At 47.9% G+C, this 19,675-nt stretch overlaps 1 protein-coding gene and 1 long non-coding RNA gene across 2 annotated transcripts; both read left to right on the top strand.

Annotated features, from left to right (window-relative positions):
* Positions 1–4,026: 4,026 nt before the first annotated feature.
* LOC109750283 (probable polyamine transporter At3g19553) lies at positions 4,027–5,875 on the top strand. Its single transcript, XM_020309244.4, has 2 exons — positions 4,027–5,094; positions 5,187–5,875. The coding sequence occupies exons 1-2, from the start codon at positions 4,133–4,135 to the stop codon at positions 5,677–5,679; spliced, it is 1,455 nt and encodes a 484-aa protein (XP_020164833.1). The 5' UTR covers positions 4,027–4,132; the 3' UTR covers positions 5,680–5,875.
* Positions 5,876–15,390: 9,515 nt separating this feature from the next.
* Positions 15,391–18,472, top strand: LOC141022331 (uncharacterized). The gene is made up of 3 exons (XR_012183617.1): positions 15,391–15,646; positions 16,844–16,909; positions 18,132–18,472. It is a non-coding gene; the product is annotated as an uncharacterized lncRNA (long non-coding RNA).
* Positions 18,473–19,675: the final 1,203 nt, after the last annotated feature.

Raw genomic sequence — 19,675 nt, 5'->3', positions numbered from 1 at the left:
CTTTGGCCGAGGTTGATAACACTACTACTACTTTACTATATGCTACTCTTATCTCTTCTGATGCTGCAAGATGCTTGAAGATGCTAGTCTTCGATAGGCTAGGCTTTCCCCTTCTCTTCTGGCATTCTGTAGTTCAGTCCACATATACAGCCCATTTCATTGATACCGATGCATATGTAGTGTAGATCCTTGCTTGCGAGTACTTTGGATGAGTACTCACGGTTGCTTTGCTCCCCCTTTTCTCCCTTTCTTCTTCTTTCCGGTTGATGCAACCAGATGTCGGAGCCCAGGAGCCAGATGCCACCGCCGATGCCTGCTACTACGTGGAGACCGCTGACGACCAGGAGTAGTTAGGAGGCTCCCAGGCAGGAGGCCTTGCCTTTTCGATCGTAGATGCTTTTGTGCTGGCCTTCTTAAGGCAAACTTGTCTAACTTATGTCTGTACTCAGATATTGTTGCTTCCGCTGACTCTTGTGTTTTTGAGCCTATGTATTCGAGCCCTCGAGGCCCCTGGCTTGTAATATAAAGCTTGTATTATTTTAATTTGTGTCTAGAGTTGTGTTGTGATATTTTTCCGTGAGTCCTTGATCTTGATCGTACACATTTGCGTGTATGATTAGTGTACGATTGAATCGAGAGCGTCACACTAGGGGCAGCTGGGAGGCACTGGCGCTATTCTTTTTCCTTTTCGGCCCACTGTCGGCCACTCACCCCTCTTTCTCTCTCTCCTCTCTCCTCTTTTTCCACCGAATATAGCACACCATGGAGACGGTCGAAGCGGGAGCGGCAGGCAGCCACCGTCGACGTGCTCGCCGCGGGCGCGACCAGGACGGCCTGGACACGGCGAGCCTGACGAGGCACAGGAAGGCGGCGCTGGGACTTGAAGCGGCGGGGCGCTGGGCATGGACGGGCGGCGGAGACGACGAGATTCGAGGCGGGGGAGGCGCGGGCGGCATTGAAGGACGGCAGGAGGGGAGTCCAGGCGGGGTCGGGGCAGAGGCGGCGTCCTCTGCCCGAACTGCTGCTGCTCGATGCAGCGGAAGCAGAGGAGCGGCGACGGCGAACTTGGCGCGGGCTCCCGGCGACTCCAGGCGACGAAGGACGACGAGAAGGAGGGCGTGAGGCAGGGGTTCGAGCTCCTGGCGCCATGGGAACTGCAGCTCGCGAATAGCCTGGCTGGCCTCCTGCTCTGGACGGCGCTCGTCGCCATGGCCCTCCACCGCCGCCACCACCTCCCGTTCCTGCCTGTCCGTCGCCTCTCGTGGCGGCCTCCCTCTCGCCGTCTCCCCTCCCCGAGGCCGCGCCTCCCGACCTCCCGATCTGCTAGACGAGGGACAGGAACGGCGACGCGCACGACGAGGACGGCGTGGACAGCAGACGCCTGACACCGTGGCGGAGCTCGCGTGGAGGAGGGAGCTGGACGGAGGGCTGGTGGTGCGCGGCGGACGGTGGGGCGACGGTGTCGAGCTGCGGGACGCCGCCACGCGTCCTCGGAATGTGTCGTCGGTGGGGCGACGACTGATTTTTTTTGCCTCCCAAAGCCTAAAATTCCGCCGGCGCGACCCCAAGCGGCGAAAAAAAGACCTCCTGGGGCGCCAACGAGCGGAGATGCTCTAAATAGGATATTTCCAGGTTCTTAACATGCATGATTATGGCATAAGCATATACAGTCTATTTTTTCTGAAATTTTTGTTATATTATTACACATATTTCTTAGCTCATCAATTGTATGGTGCAAATGTATTATACTTATTTTTTCTAAATTATATATGAATATTTTATGGTTTGAAGTCCTAGAAAATAAGCTTAATGGCTATACATTGACATTACTATAAAAAAGACTATACACTGACATTCCCTTGGTTCAAATATGTTATGAATACTTATAAATAGTTATATAATTCAAATATATTATACATATTTTTCTGAATTATTATGAATATTTTATGCTTTGAAGTCCAACAAAATAAGCTTAATGGCTATACACTGACATTGTTATAAAGGAAATATACACTGACATTCCCTTGGAAAAAACTATACACGAGATACGTGCGAGCACGTGCGGATCCTGTCTAACTGCAATGCGGTATCATTACCAGAATCTTGGGCCCGCCTTGGCCTTGGCCTTAGAAAAAACTACACACCAACAATTTTTCAAATCAATTAGCAACCGACCTATAAAAACATATTAATCTCACGCACTCTTCCACCACCTAAAAAAGTGGCACCATATGATATTATAGTATCAGTATAGTACATGCAATCATCAACGTAGAAATTTTCCTACTTAAATATAGATTGATTTGCGGTATATACAGAATGACACCACAAAAGGCACACCAAATCAACGCCATATAAATAAAAATAAACATCCACCATCATCTTTCCCACCCGCCAAGTATTCCATCAGTTCCAAATACAAGGGGAATTAGTTAAAAAAAATTCTTTACCTTTGACCAAGTTCGAAGCAATTAAACAAAAAAAATATAGAAATTCATTTCATGATGAATCTACTGATACCGATTTGATATTATGGATTTTGATATATTTATCTACAAATTTTACAAACTTAAAAAGGTTTGACTTTTCAGAAAAGTAATACACCTTATATTTTGAAATATAGTGATTGATTTTTTTAAGAAACCCAACACCAATGGCGCAGCAAAGCGCGTCCAATCCTTCTAGTCTCTATAACACTAAGCTCCCTAGTTTTAACGAGCCCACATTCAATTGAGGTCTCCGATTAGAATTGGGTCACCTAATTTTAACTGGGTCAATAATTTCGCAAAGCTCTCTCATTCAATTCTTTTATACTATACACAATGCTTTCTAATTTTTAAGACCTCACAATTAATTAAGGAATTAAATTTAGAATTGTGTCATCCAATTTTGACCGAGTCAACAATTTCTCATGCTCTCCCATTCAATTCTTTTAATTCACTATGTTCTCCAATTTTGAAGCCTTTTCATTTAATTGAGGTATTCAATTTTGGATTTGGTTTATGATTTTGACCGGGCCAACAATCTTTCAAATCAATTAGCGACAACTGGCCTATAAAAACATACCAATCCCATGCACCCTCCCACCACCTAAAAAAATAGCACCACTATGTGATATTGTAGCACCAACATAGTATATGCAACCATGGACACAAAAATTTCTCCACATAAATGTAGATTTGTTGGCGGATAACATAGAATCGCAACTGGCCTATCAAATCAACGCATTATAAATAAAAATAAAGCACCCCCACCCGCCAAACTAAATATTTCATCGGTCCAAAAATATAAGGGGTATTAGTTTTCCAGAGAGTCAAATTTCTTTAACTTCAACCAAGTTTCGGGCAAAAATATCAACATCCATAATATTAAACAAATAAAGTATGGAAATTCATTTCATGATGAATCTGAAAATACCGATAAGATATTATGGATCTTGATATATTTAAGTACAAATTTGATCAAACTGAAAATATTTGCCTTTTCAAAAAAGTAATACACCTTATATATTGAAATATAGTGATTTTTCTTAAGAAACACAACAACATCAATGGCGCAGCAAAGCGCGCCCAACCCTTCTAGTTTATGCCAATTCCAAACTCCAAAGACATAAACCAAATGGGTTTAAACATGTTTGGCCTAAATAGGATATTTCCAAGTTCTTAACATGCATGGTTATGGAATAAACATATACAGTGTGTTTTTCTGAAATTGTTGTTATATTATTACACATATTTCTTAGATCATCAATTGTATGGCGCAAATAAATTATACATATTTTTCTAAATTATATATGAATGTTTTATGGTTGGAAGTCCTGAAAATAAGCTTAATGGCTATACACTGACATTGCTATAAAAACAACTAAACACTGACATTCCCTTAGAAAAAACTACTATAAACTGAGATGCATGCGGGCACGTGCGGATCCTGCCTAACTGGAATACAGAATCACCACCAGAATCCTGGGCCCGCCTTGCCAGTTGCCATGCCCAAATCACCCGATAATATCTCCCGCAACTTCCCCCCAACACGACGACCATTTCTTTTCCATATTTCCGCACCTCATCCCCTGATCCGTCTCTCTCGTCGCCCGCGGCGGCGGGGGCGGTGGCGCGCGGCCGTTGACCCGATGACAGGAGGAGGCGGAGAGGACGTCCCCGCGCCGAGGCGGCGCCCCCTGACGGTGCTCCCCCTCGTCGCGCTCATCTTCTACGACGTCTCGGGCGGGCCGTTCGGCATCGAGGACTCTGTCCGCGCCGGCGGCGGCGCGCTGCTCCCGCTCCTCGGCTTCCTCATCCTCCCGGTCCTCTGGTCGCTCCCTGAGGCCCTCATCACCGCCGAGCTCGCCTCCGCCTTCCCCACCAACGCCGGCTACGTCGCCTGGGTCTCCGCCGCGTTCGGCCCCGCGGTCGCCTTCCTCGTCGGCTTCTCCAAGTGGGCCTCCGGCACCCTCGACAACGCGCTCTACCCGGTGCTCTTCCTCGACTACCTCCGCTCCAGCGGGCTCGCCCTCGCGCCGCCGCTCCGCTCGCTCGCCGTGCTCGGCCTCACCGCCGCGCTCACCTACCTCAATTACCGCGGTCTCCACCTCGTCGGCCTCTCCGCGCTTTTCCTCACCGCCTTCTCCCTGTCCCCGTTCGTCGCGCTCACCGTGCTCGCCATCCCCAAGATCCGCCCTTCCCGCTGGCTCGCCGTCAACCCCAAGGCCATCGACCCGCGCGGGTACTTCAACTCCATGTTCTGGAACCTCAACTACTGGGACAAGGCGAGCACGCTCGCCGGCGAGGTCGACGAGCCGAGGAAGACGTTCCCCAAGGCGGTGTTCGGCGCCGTGGCGCTCGTCGTCGGCGCGTACCTCATCCCGCTCCTGGCCGGCACCGGCGCGCTGCCATCGGAGACCGCGGCCGAGTGGACGGACGGGTTCTTCTCCGAGGTCGGGCAGAGGATCGGCGGGCCCTGGCTGCGCGTGTGGATCCAGGCCGCGGCGGCCATGTCCAACATGGGGCTCTTCGAGGCCGAGATGAGCAGCGACTCCTTCCAGCTCCTCGGCATGGCCGAGATGGGCATGATCCCCGCCATCTTCGCCCGCAGGTGATGAACTCGAAATCTGAATCCAAAAATCCTTGAGCGAAGAATCGAAAAGAAAATCCTCATGTTGTCGCGATGTATTGTCTTATACGCAGATCGCGACATGGAACGCCGACTTACAGCATCCTCTGCTCGGCGACGGGGGTGGTGGTCCTCTCCTTCATGAGCTTCCAGGAGATCATCGAGCTCCTCAACTTCCTCTACGGGCTCGGCATGCTCGTCGTGTTCGCGGCGTTCCTCAAGCTGCGTTTCAAGGACCCGGACCTGCCCCGGCCGTACCGGATCCCGCTCGGCTCCGTGGGGGCCGCCGTCATGTGCGTCCCGCCCGTCTTGCTAATCGGCACCGTCATGTGCCTCGCATCGGCCACGACCATCGTCGTCAACATCATCGTGCTCGCCGTCGGGGTCGCCATGTACTTCGGCGTCGAACGCCTCAAGGGCAGCGGCTGGGTTGAGTTCCTGACGCCCGTGCCGTCCGACAGCTTCCACGGATCGTCGTCCGACGATGACGTCGAGGATGTCCGCGCCGTCCTCCTCCCCGCCGACGTGCCCCCCGCCCAGGAGGAAGTGGCCAGCAAGGCCGAGTAGCGCGCGCGCGGGGAGAGGCGGTCGCAATTTGTACCTGCACACATACGTACCTAGTACAATTGTTGTACAGTAGGTTCAGTAAATGGGTATATTTGTCATACACCAATTCATTCATAATCATACCACAGTTAGTTGAGTTGTATAAACCCCCGACTTTTCAGGGTGATAATTGTAGTTGCTTCATGTTTGGGATTCATTGCAAGTGTTTGAGCTCTGGATTTGGATGCAGAGCACTATGGGTTGATTGACTGAACTGAAATAGTCAGGTTCCGTTTAAAGTGCAGCACGTATATCTATACCACTATATAGTGTATGAATAAGTTTGAATAATAGCCATTCGATCTGCAGCATCCAACGGCTGAGAAGTGGCAAATCCAAGCGTTATTGGCCGTTAAATCATCTCATTGGTTGTGCAGGATTTCCCCACGTGTATGGACAGTAACGTCCTGAGTGTGAGAGGTGGGAATCTCTTCTCCATTTCTCTAGAACCTCCTTTTCATGGCCACCAAACAAGGACATCAGCATACATTCCAAATGGAACTGTATATAACAATCTTCTACGCTTCCCTGTATATAACAATCTAGCAAGCTTGCTAGATCTTCACCAATTGCAGCTAAAAATGAGAGATAAAAATCATCAACCAAATGGAGCTGACAAGAATTGAACGGCAAGTTTGACAAATACGGATCATCATTTAGAAGAAGCAGAAGGTGTTAAAGGGGAATGGGGAGAGGATAAGAACATGATCAGAATGGGAGTTCATCAAGCGAGCTCCATTCAAAGCATTAACAAATGGATCCATTCCTCCGTTTAGTCTCCAACAAGCAACAGGAGCACATGACGGGGACCAAGAGCTGCGTGCTCCCATGGAGCCTTGTGCTGTGGTGGCCGAAGCGCAAGGGAAAACAACTACGGGCGCATGGGGACGGGGTGAGAGACAGAGTTCTAGGACGCTGGAGAAGACTGGTCCATTTGGATCTTAACGGAGCCTACTGGAGAAGATATTGACTGGGCCAGTGCAGCCTGCACCCCGATTGAGCCCATACACGTAGTATAGCTGGGCTTCCGTGCCTTACTCCAAAAAACAACTAGGCTTTCGCAGGAATAAATTTATACTGGTGATAATGCTCACAGTTAAGTATTTTGTTAAGATTGCCTAAAAAAGTATTTTGTTAGGATTGCCTCTGAAAGCTGAATAAAACTGTTGCTTATTGATGATTTGGTGCGGCATACAAGAGTATATAAGAGGGTACAAACCGACTTGGGGTAGGGGTACAAAACTGACTTGGACTAGAAGTCGTATACCATAATGATTACTCTAACATCCTCCCGCAGTATCAACGGCAGGCTCAACGACGTTGAGACTGAAACATATATCTTGAAACGGCTTAGTAGGCAGTGCCTTGGTGAAAATGTCAGCAAACTGAGCCGTGGAGGGAACATGAAGCACCCGAACCTGACCAAGAGCAACCTTTTCACGAACAAAATGAATATCAATCTCAATATGCTTTGTGCGTCGGTGTTGAACTGGATTGCTGGTCATGTAGACTGCTGATATGTTGTCACAGTAGACAATAGTGGCCTGCTCAATAGGCCTGTGTAGCTCGGAGAGTAACTGCCGAATCCAGATTGTATCTGCAACGGCATGTGCCACAGCGCGATACTCAGCCTCGGCCGACGAACGTGAGACTGTAACCTGTCTTTTCGAAGACCAAGAAATCAAATTGTTACCAAGAAAAACACAAAAACCGGAAGTGGACCTTCGAGTGTCAGGACAATCAGCCCAGTCTGCATCAGAGTATGCGGTAAGCGAGTTTGGAGAAGAATTATTGAGGTGAAGACCATGATTGAGAGTTCCTTTTAAATACCGAAGAATGCGTTTAACATGATTATAGTGAGGAACCCGGGGATCATGCATATAGAGACATGCTTGTTGAACAGCAAAAGAGATTTCAGGACGAGTAATGGTGAGATATTGGAGAGCACCTGTTAGGCTACGATAGAGAGTAGGATCGGAAAAGGGTTCACCGGTAGCCGAAAGTTTAAAACTAGTATCGACAGGAGTGCGAGATGATTGACAGTCAAGCATACCAGCACGATTAAGAAGATCAAGAATATACTGGCGTTGGGAAAGAAAAAGGCTGGTGGAATCTCGAACAACAGCAATGCCTAAGAAATGATGAAGGAGTCCTAGGTCAGTCATAGAAAATTCCGATCTAAGAAGAGAGACAATATGATCTAAGAACTTTTGAGAGGAGGCGGTAAGAATGATATCATCTACATAGAGAAGTAAATAGGCAGTGTCAGAAGTTTGATGATACACAAAAAGAGAGGTGTCAGAGAGAGATGGAGTGAAGCCTATTGTTTGAATGAAGGAGGAGAAGCGTTGAAACCAAGCTCGTGGGGCCTGTTTAAGACCATAGAGAGATTTCTGAAGAAGACATACATGAGTTGGAAAGGGTGGATTTTCAAAACCCAGAGGTTGCTGGCAGTAGACAGTTTCTTGAAGGGAACCATGGAGGAAAGCATTTTTAACATCAAGTTGGTGAATGGGCCATGAAGAGGAGACAACAACACTAAGAACGGTGCGAATGGTGCTAGGTTTAACAACAGGAGAGAAGGTTTCTTCGTAATCAATTCCTTGTTGCTGAGAAAAGCCACGACAAACCCACCTGGCTTTATATCGTGAGAGGCTCCCATCGGAGTGGAACTTTTGGCGAAAAATCCATTTGCCAGAAACAATATTGGTATTGGGAGGACGAGGAACAAGTTGCCAGGTGTTGTTTGGAAGTAAAGCATTATATTCTTCTTGCATGGCAGCGGCCCAATTGGGATCAAGTAGAGCAGTTTTGTAATTCTTTGGAAGAGAAGTGAGAGATACGGAGGTATGAAGGTTTAGGCGGTCTTGGGGTTGATGAAATCCTGATTTGGCCCTAGTACGCATGCGATGATCATTAATCGGGGCTGCTGTAGGAATAGCACGAGGGGGTAAGGTGGGTACTGGTGAGTCCGGCGCAGTGGAAGAGTCGGACGAAGGAGTAGGGCTGGGTGGTGGAGTGGGAGCAGGGCTGGGTGGTGGAGTGGGAGCAGGGCTGGGTGTTGGGGAGGGAGCAGGGGTCAAGGGTGTTGGGGACGTCTCGGGTGGGGTGAGTGTATGGTTGGGATTGGCTATGGTGGGTGTTAATGGTGGTGGTGATAAGTTGTGTTCGGCAGGTAGGGGAGTATATAGTTGGAAAGGACGGGGAGAGGGGGTGTTTGCGGAGCTAGGGGTGTTGGATGGTGTAGTAGTGCGTTGTGAGAAAGGAAAAATGTGTTCAGCAAACGTGACATGACGAGAGACATGAACGTGTCCGGTGTGAAGGTCGAGACAGCGATAGCCTTTGTGCTCGTCAGAGAAGCCGAGAAAAGCACATGGGATAGAGCGTGGTGACAATTTATTTGCAGAAGTGGCGTAGGCATTGGGAAAACAGAGATGGCCGAAAACACGAACCGCGGAGTAGTTGGGGTGGGAAAGAAAGAGGGAATAATAGGGAGTAGTGTTGGGTTTAGTTTTAGAAGGTCGAATATTTAGAAGGAAGGTGGCCATGTGTAGGGCTTCAGCCCAAAACTTGGGAGGCATAGATGATTGAATGAGGAGAGTGCGAACTATATCATTGAGGGTGCGAAGAGAGCGTTCTGCTTTACCATTTTGAGGGGAGGTGTAGGGACATGAGAACCTAAGCAGGATGCCATGTTGTAAGAAGAAAGTACGATTTTTAATGTTATAAAACTCGCGACCATTGTCACATTGGATAAAGCGAATTGGGAGGAAGAAGTGAACAGACACATAGCGTTGAAAATTAAGGAAAAGAGAATGGACCTCGGATTTGTTGCGTAGAGGAAAAGTCCAGACAAAGTGGGTGAAATCATCTAGGATAACAAGGTAGTATTTAAAACCTGAAACACTTGCAATGGGAGAGGTCCATAAATCACAATGTATTAATTCAAAGGGATAAGTGCTACAAGAACTAGAGGAACTAAAGGGAAGACGCACATGTTTGCCTAATTGACAAGACTCGCAAAACACAGAATTATGAGAGTCCCTATTACATGGTATGGTAAATTCACTAAGCATAGAAGCTAAGACGGCGCGGTTGGGATGGCCCAGGCGGCGATGTCAGAGATCGACGGAGGCCAGCATGGATGTTGGAGGGGTGGCGGCAGGAACTCCATTAAGAGAATAAAGATCACCGGAGCTATTGAAGCGAGCGATCTCGGCCTTGGTCAGGTAATCTTTCACAGATAAACCAAAAGGGTCAAATTCAGCCGAAACTAGATTGTCGCAAGTAAATTGGCGAACAGAGATAAGATTGTTAATGAGGGCGGGTGCAACTAGAACATCGCGAAGTAAAAGAGGTTTGGTGGAAGAGGGAAGTTGAGCCTGACCAACACAATATATAGGAATAGATGATCCATCTCCAAGGATAATGGAAGGGAAAGGAGATTTAGTGCAAGAAGATAACCAATTACTAGATGCAGACATATGACTAGAGGCCCCTGAATCAAAGATCCAATCAGTACCTGAGTTTCCTTGTGCAGCAAAGTTATTCATGGCCTGGAGAAAGGCAGCTTGATCCCAGCTCGGCGTCGCAGGTGAGGGTGGCGTCGGAAGCAGTGCCGGCGGATACGATGGTGAAGGCAGTAGGGCCGGCTGGGGAGTGTAGTAGGCATTGGCCGGCTGTGGTGGGGGTGGCGTCGGGAGCAGGGCCGGCTGAGGTGTGCAGTAGGCGCCGTCGTCGGTGGTGTAATGACCATAAGGAGCATACGTCGAGGCGGCGTGATAGGCAGTGGCCGGCTGTCGGGGGTTGAGAACCCCGGGAGCACCAGTAGGCGGCCGAAGGCCGGGTTGCCAGGCACCTGAGTATGTCGGCGGAGCACCGAGGGTGGACGGAGCGGACCAGGGCATGGGCCATGCTTGAACAAGCCTCGTCCAAGGATCATGAGGAGGCCGCCATGCAACCGCAGATGGAGCACTGGTGGGTGGTGCAGGACTCGGTGCTGGTGATGTCGTAGGCGGAACCGAACGAGTCGACGGCGGCCTGTAGATAGGGTTTTTGCCGCGGTAGTTCGGACTAGGACGCCAGCCTGGGGGCGGTTGAACAAATGACGATGCGGACGGCCCGACGGCAGGAGCCGTCATGGAAGGCGGCGCAGGTGTAGATGACAGAGGAGGACAAGCCGCAACATGAAAGACCTTGGGGCGAGAGTCCTTGCGAGCTTGTGTTTCCGCCGCGAGTTGTAGCAAGGAACGAACTTCAGCGAAGGTAGGAGGGGGCCGTATCATCGGTATGAACGAGGCTTGCTTGTCAAAGTCTTCGCTGAGGCCGACGACGACGATATTGATTAGCTGTGAGTCGCTAACTGTATCGCTGAGTTCGCGGAGCTCATCACCAATCGTCTTAACGCGCTGGCAGAACAGGTTCACCGGGGCGTCTCCTTGCACCATATTGCGAAGATCGGTGTGGAGAGCGTTTTTCCGAGCATCGGTGTTGCTTTGGAAGAGCTGACGGAGGGAGTGCCAGATGTTGGCAGCGGTGGCGCCGTCGTGATCGAGCATGTTGAAGATCTCGATGGTGATGCGGGTGTAGAACCACTGGACGATCGCGAGATCGTCTTTCAACCATTGCGGATCGTCGGGGCGGGGAAGACAGTTGGCGGCAACATGCGAGCTCAGGTTGCAGCGGCTGAGGTGGAGATCGAAGAGATGTCTCCAATGATAGTAGTTGTGGGCGGCGAGATCAAGAACTATGGGGATGTAGGGGCTGACGTCGGAGATTGTGTCAGCAAGAGATATTGGTGCGGCGAGGATGGGTGCAGGGTAGTTTTGTGGAGCTATGGTGAGGGCCGAGAGAGAAGCGGCCGCGGCGTTGGCAGCCTTGGCGCTGAGTGCGGCCCGCGCTCGAAGTAGCCGGGCGGCGGCGGCGGCGGTGGCGTTGGCGGAGCCATACCCTAAACCCTGGGACCGGTATCTGATACCATGAAAGCTGAATAAAACTGTTGCTTATATTTGGTGCGGCATACAAAAGTATATAAGAGGGTACAAACCGATTTGGGGTAGGGGTACAAAACTGACTTGGACTAGAAGTCGTATACCATAATGATTACTCTAACAGCCTCAAAAAAAATTTTGTTAGAAATAGAAAGAACAGACTTACTGTGAATAATGCATGTCTTCAATTTTAGCCCATAAAAATATACCCTAAACGTATGGAGTGAATGTTGTAGCAACATTGACCAACGCGACCACCAACCAGGTGGTAGATGTTGATAATTGGTGTATAGGTGATTTGAACGCCATACGCATACAAGCTCCTCTTGGAGTCTGAACCCCATAGACATAGAATCCACTTCTGAACGCCGTGATCGAAAGAAAATGTCGACCAATGCGACGCACTCCAGTGTCATCCAATCACACCCTGATTGTGTCATGTTGCTAGGCCATCGCACTTGTTAGGACATTCCGCCTGACATGAAGGAAGCTGGATGGGTCGCACCCGAATTGAGTCACACTTTAGTCCAATCCAAAATATATTGTTGGAGTATTACAAAAATACAATAGCTCCACATACTATTTGTTTGCTAGAATGTTAAAGAAAATATCATGATAGTTGCGAATAATTATTACAATTTTCAATTCATATTTGCTTTTGGTTTTACCTTGGATTGTGTTTTCTTCCCTAAAAAAGCACATTTCAAAGCTACATTGATTGACAATATATTTGTTAGGTGCAAAGCACGTGCAACTTACTAGTATTCTACTAAAAGGGGTTTGTTTAGGGCACATCTAGATGGACCTTAGTTATTGCACATCTAAATGACTCAATCAAGTTAGAAAGAAAAAGACAAAAAAAAATGCTTGCATAAATCTTAGCGTAGAATCAATGACATAGTATTTAGATATGCAATACTTAAAGCATATCTAGATGTGCTTTAGCAAAATTGTTCTGCAAGACTCAACAACAGCAAACATGTTCCGTTATGCTATTTCAGAGCCAACTTATAAAGAACTCATGCGAGTCTTTTTCTATCTGATTCACATCACATCAAAAAATATAATGAGAACGAAAGCTTCTGCTGAGAATGAAGGCATTCTGCAATGGATGCTCTGATGTGTAATGCGCGACAAAGGCAGCTCACTATACTACAACACACGTGACTCGTGCAGTTGGAACACACACAGAATTCCACTGCCAACTAACTGGATCAGATGATGGACTTGTGTAGATGCATGTCACCATCGGTTGTTTGAGGGTGGACAGAAACGTGCCGCGCGTGCTGGGAGGGCTCAAATAAGTCGTCCTCTTGGACGGGATCAACACTGTCGGTTCCTTTCCGCTGAAATGCTGAATCAAATACTGAAGCGATTGCAATCGGGGCCCCTCCCCTTCTGTTTTTGTCTCCTAAGTTTGTGTGGGATTTTCCTTGTGAGAAACCACTACCATCTCCTTTCTTTGCTGGGTTGTGGCGAACGCCGAGTAGCGTGCGCGTGCACTTGTGGTACAGTAGGTTCAATTTGTTCGAGTGAGCAGAAGTTGTGTTTCTTCGGCAAAGTGTGGATAGATTGTGATGCGGTCAGCTTGGCTCTTCGGTAAAGTACTACTAGGACGAATCTTCTGTACGACTGACAGATTAGACTGCACTGCTCACCCTTCCTATCTTTTCCTTAATCCCTTCCTTCTCCATGCATGTTTCTCTCCGGTACTCCGGCTAACTGATGTTACTTTGGAAACATTTGTTTCGTAGTAGTAGCAGGTTTCAGGCTTTCGGACTGGAAAATGGACAAAAATGCAAACCGGATAAAGAACCAGTCGTATGATCGGCACCGTATGAAGCTGGAAATACTATTGAACTGCACACGTGTGAGTCGTGTATATCGCGGTCAACGGGATCAGATGGACACCCACGCCACAGAGGGGCAAAATTGACAAAATTAACCTGTGGACGAAATTAAATCACAGAATGAACTGCCCGTGAAACTATTTCACGCGGCTGACATTTTTGTGTGACACCCGACACGAAGGCGCCACACTACACTGTGCAACGCTTCATAGATAGGCGCTACACGCCTGGCCAGCGTTGCACCCCAGACTGCCTAAAAATTGCTAAATTAATGTGCAGAGCCTAAGAGCTAGGCGCTGCACTGTATAGTGTGGCGCCTAGCTCTCAGGCGCCGCACTAGTGGTTGCACTACAAAATGAAGCAACCACTAGTGCAACGCCTAGAAGCTAGGTGCTACACTGTATAGTGTGGCGCCTAGCTCTCAGGCGCTGCACACTGACTTAGTAATTTTCGGATCACACGGGCGCGACGCTGGCCAGGCGTGTAGCGCCTATCTGTGAGGCGTTGCACAGTGTAGTGTGTCGCCTTCGTGTCGGGCATCACACAAAAAGGTCAGCCGCGTGAAATAGTTTCACCGGCAGTTCATTATGTGATTTGATTTCGTCCATAGGTCAAATTTGTCAATTTTGCCCCACGGATCAACGCGGTCAGTCGCCATGGACACCGTCGCTTAATCAAAATGCCGGAACTGCTTTCGGTCCATCACTAACAACATCTCTAGCAGATCTCATATCTCTTCGTCCCCTAATTCTCAGTTGCGGGATCCTGTAAAACCAATTTGCGGGAACACGCAAGCTCGCACAGAACAGATCCGGTATAAGCATACTGTAATTTAAACTTAGATAAACTAGATAGTTCGCGTCACATAGTTCGCTGGAGTTCATACAAACGTACACACAAACTAGATAGAACTTGGATAAAACATAAATTAAACTAGCTAGATAAACTTGTTGTCACCGGAGCCGCTGTCATCGCCCTCGTCATCCTCGTTGCTGGAGATGACCTCGGCGGGCAGCGGCTCACCTCCGTGCAACGTATTGTGGATCAGCGAACCGGAGAGCTGGGTTTGGAGCTGGTACTCCACCCAGAGCGCAGGAAGCTGCGCAGCCGCATCTCCGACGTCGGCAGTGGCCCTTGCCACAAACCACGCCCACTCGGCCGCGTGCTGCCACTGGATTGCCGGGTCGAAGAGCCGGCCGCAGCACCGGAATGTCACATCCCTAGTTCTGGTAATGCACTAGGCTAGCCTTCAAGTGTTGCATTATGTTCTTAATGAACCCAAAATGCCCTTAAAAAATGTTCATCATTTAGAGAAAAGGTGAAAACCTTAACCATAAATGGTGCACATTTTTTCAGGGCCAAAATGGGCTTTGAATTAATTCATATGGTAATTGAATTGCGGCTATTTAAATACTATATATAATTTAGTAGCTCCAAATAATTTGAAACTTGGAGAGGGTCTCTAGAATATTCCAATGTGTGCCCACAAAAAGTCTCAAATTATTCCAAAATGTTTTAGTGCCTACACTAAAACAAAACAGAAAAGAGAAATACAAAACAGAAAAGGAAATACGGAACAGAGAGAGAGAGAGAGAGAGAGAGAGAGAGAGAGAGAGAGAGAAAGAATACCTGGGCCAACATTGTGCGGCCCACTGGCCAACGCCAGTCGCTGTCCTCCTGGCGCGAGAAGGACGCGGGCACGCGCTCGCCACATGCCAGCACGTGCGCGCGCCACCTCTTGCCCGTCTGCCTGCCTCCCCCACCACGTCGATGTGCCTGATAGACTCGCGGGAGCCGTCTGGATCGAGCCCTCCTCTCCATTTGCACACTCGCCCTCTCACTCGCTCTCCTCCGCCATGGCCAAGACTCCCGCAAGCTCGCCGCCGTGACCGCCGCGCCTACCGTGCTCCCCTCGCCTCCCGCTGTGTCTACGAGCCTCGCCGTAGTCTGCTTCATCGAGCCACCCGAGCCCCGTGAGCTCGGCCGTCCTGCATCGCCTTCTTCTCAGTTCGGCCAGCGAGATCGCCGGCGACCACACATCGGCTCCAGCCCGTCCCCGAGCCTGCTGATCCGCTCGCTGTGTTCGCCGTGAGCTACTACGTCGATCCCCTCTCTCCACTGGCTTGATTGCCCCCTCTTAACACCGACGCCCTTCGAGGCTGAGAACTTGGCTCCGCCGGCCATGTCGCTGTCGTGGCCACGGTCACCTAGGCTCGCGACCGAGCACACCGCCGTGCTCAGTGCAACGTCGGGAGCCCAAAACCCCCAACCGTTGCTCCCGCCGTGCACCGCAGCCTTGAAACCACTGCGTTCCAAACTCCGGCCACCGCACTCGAGCTCGCCGCCGTCGATTTAGGTCGTCCCCGGAGAAACTGACTGCACCACTCGATGCGCGCGTTCACCAGCTACACGTAGATGGTCTCTGCTGCCATTTTGGTCGCCGGAGCACGAAACCGATGTCTTTCCGCCACGTCTGGCCATGCCCGCGTCGAACCGCCGGCGTGTTTAACCCTTGTTGACCGGATTTGACCTCGCCTATGTCAATGACATGTGGGCAATGAAAAAAATAGCGCGCTACAGCAAAATAGCGGCGGCCTCAAAATATGCTATTAGCGTGCTATATCACGCTATAGCGTGCTATTAGCGAGACGTTGTACACTGATATATTTAGCAAGACAATTCTTAATACGCTATAGCGTGCTATTAGCGACGCTATAGCGCGTTATTTTTTTCAGTGCATGTGGGGCCAGCTTCTGGCTAATTTTAATTTAGGGTTAAATTTAATACTAATTGCGTCCGTTAGCGAATGAGTCACTGACCAGTGGGCCCCACTGGTTAGATTTGACCAGGGACGGCTGAGTTGTCCTGCTGATGCTAGTTTGATATCATGCTGATGTCACAATGATTTTTCTAGCGATTTTATATTTCAGAAATTATTTATAAAATTCAGAAAATTAGTTAAACTTCAAAAATTAATAGAAAATTAACCGTAGCTCAGAATGAAATAAATTATATATGAAAAATTATCAAAAAAAAAATACAAGGAATCCATTTGTGTCATTTTCATGCATGATGAAAAACCAACTTATACCTAATGTATAAGTGAAAACATCTAAATGGCATTTTAAATGCTTAAGTTGGAGTTTGCATTTGAACCCTTGGTTCAAATGGACTTCATTGAACTTGTTGCTAGTTGCATTAGCACAATCCATCGACATGTCATGTTCATGCATCATATTGTTACATTTGTTGTGTATTGATTGCCGAAACTGTTTTTCCCGATAGGTCCTCCTCCTACGAGTGGCACCGAGCCCATGTGTGAGGAGCAGTACTACCCTGTCGATCCCCCAGGCAAGCAACTCCCCTTGATCATTCCGATACAACCCTACTCTCTTGCTCCTGCTCTCTTTTACTGCATTAGGGACAACAACGATTCAACTGTTATTTGTTGTAGTAGCTGAACCCATTCCTCTACATGACCTGACATTGTCACAGTAAATAGCTAAACCTTCCTAGCATGATTAGGAGTTGCTTGAGCCATGCTGTGATTTCATCCATGCCATGCTTGCTATTGCTTAGAGTTGTGTCAGGTCTGATTCATCTGGGATGAATTGGAGTGGTATGCTTATGCCCTGATGTTGAGAGTTAAGTGCGTGAACCCGATTTGGTAAAGGTAGCGATGAGAGGCCATGTAGGAGTACATTTTGGGTTATCTCATTGAGACCATCCTTAAGAACTGAGTTTCGTGTTTGTGATCAAAGAACATCTACTACCACACGTTGGGATACTTAATTGACCCTCTCGACTTATTAATCACCTTGATCTTTGTCCAGGAGTTGCAACTAGTTTCTGGTGTTTTGTAGGATGTGTTATTGGTCATACCAAGCGTAGTACTACCCGACGGGGTGGACTTGGGACGGTTAGGCATGTGGCACGGTGTACCAAGCATAGTACCATCCGTCGAGGTGGACTTGGAAACCCTGCTCACATCGTTTGAGGCCGTGATAGAAACCTCGTCTAGACTTCCCTTGCGGATACAACCTCAAATAGGCAATGAACCTGAACTAGAATCTTGTGTGGTTAGTCAGGTCATGGCCGACACCCTCGCCATGCCTCCACTTGAAGGTTGCCAAGATACATGACGTGTATATGGTGGTAAGTGGTGAGAGCGTGTGTGAAGAAGTACACCCCTGCAGGGTTAATGATCTATTCGGAAAGCCACGTCCTCGGATATGGATTACTTGGAAAGCTACATTGTTCATAGACAACTTAAATGGATACTCTAAAATATGCAAGATAAGCGTGAGTGCTACAGATGGCTTTCTCATATGGAGACGGGAACAAATTTGTAGATGAGTATGGTTGTAGTAATTAGCTAGTGGACTCGTGTGCGCTTTGTCACCTCAAAGAAATTACTGGTAGTCGTAGTACAGGATAGCCACTGAGTCAAAGCTGGCTTGTTGCAGCTAAACCCCACAACCCCCTTTATTGAAACAGATGCATACTAGATAGTTCTGGTATAAGTATTGTTGAGTACCTTCGTACTCACGTTTGCCTAATTAAACTGTTGCAGAGGAGTTCCTTGATACTATAGGTGGGTTCTATCTAGACGTCAATGATGATGAGTAGCTTGTTTCCCAGCTACGACCTTGCACCCTTGGGAGGGTTTGTAGATAGTCAGGCTTGCTAGCCTTCTATATTTTTAGTTGTCTGTACTCAGACAAGTTTTATGCTTCCGCTGGTTTGTATGACTTTGTGTGAAGGGTCATGAGACCCCTGTTTGTAATAAACCTACTATGTATGGCTCTTTTGAGCCTTTTAAATAAATACTTTGAGTCATAGAGTTATGTTGTGATGCCATGTTGTATTTACACATATCGTGCATATTATGTATATGTTTTGAAATGCATTGGTATGTGTGGGATTCGAGACCTAGTTATCTGCCTTTGGTAGCCTTCCCTATAGGGAAATGCCTCCTAGTGCTTCCACTCAGTCTTAGTAGTTTGCTACTGCTTCGGAACATATGGATTGACCGGCATGTATCCTTCTTTGCTTCCGTGTCTGTCCCTATGGGGAAATGTCACACGTTGTTCCTTTATGTCCTTGTAGCATGATACGATTCGAGTTCATATGTTGATGACCGACACGTGCATTGCTGGGTTACGTATGTCTGTCCCTGTATGTTTGTGCCACCTTGGTTTATGACTAGTCATGTCAATCCGGTTTCTCTGTCATATGGATGATAGTGACATAATCATATACATGAGCCTAAAGGCGTAAACGGTCCCGACCAAGGTAAAGGCGGCAGCTGTGGGTTATCGTGCGTGAGGCCGCAAAGTGATATGATGTGTTACATGCTAGATTGGTGTGACTTGGGATCAGGGGTCCCAACACGGAAGGTATCAGAGCCCGACTGACTGTAGCATTACCAAGTCAAACATGTCTTAGTCAAGTCTATAAATGCTTTAGTTATATAGGAAAATTTATTGTGGAAGGGAACGTGAGGCTCTTTTTACTCCTTATCATGTGTCCCTCTGATTCTGAGTCACCCTCTCCTTTTTTATGGGGTTAAGGAACTAGGCTTTCTCTTCTATCTATCAGGATCACGAGTTACTATTCCGTAGACTTATATGAATGGTTGATTAGAGTCGTATTCCAGTTTTCGAGTACTCCTTGTGTAGTTGTTTAGTACTATCACATAACCTTGAGTGATGACGTCGAGTTGTTGCACTATCCCTTTTTATACAGGATTTCTCATATTTTGAGCATTTTACTGCCGTTATGCTGCCCAAATTATCCTAGGGTTCTAGATTTACTAATGCATTTGCATTATCGTTATTTCAGATGACCTCTCGCACTCCTTCACAGGTTGTCCATTTGACTAGGTGCATAAATGTATTGGGTCACACGGCCATGTTGGTTCGCCTCATGGTTGAGGTTGGCTACCGCTGGTATCCAGAGTATACCATGGTAGTGAAGGAAATATGCCCTAGAGGCAATAATAAATTTGTTATTTTATATTTCCTTATATCATGATAAATGTTTATTATTCATGCTAGAATTGTATTAACCGGAAACTTGATACATGTGTGGATACATAGACAAAACACCGTGTCC

Source organism: Aegilops tauschii, chromosome 5 (genome assembly GCF_002575655.3).
Source record: "Aegilops tauschii subsp. strangulata cultivar AL8/78 chromosome 5, Aet v6.0, whole genome shotgun sequence".
In the NCBI taxonomy this organism is placed as follows: Eukaryota; Viridiplantae; Streptophyta; class Magnoliopsida; order Poales; family Poaceae; genus Aegilops; species Aegilops tauschii.
This window is presented reverse-complemented; position numbering and strand designations above follow the sequence as displayed.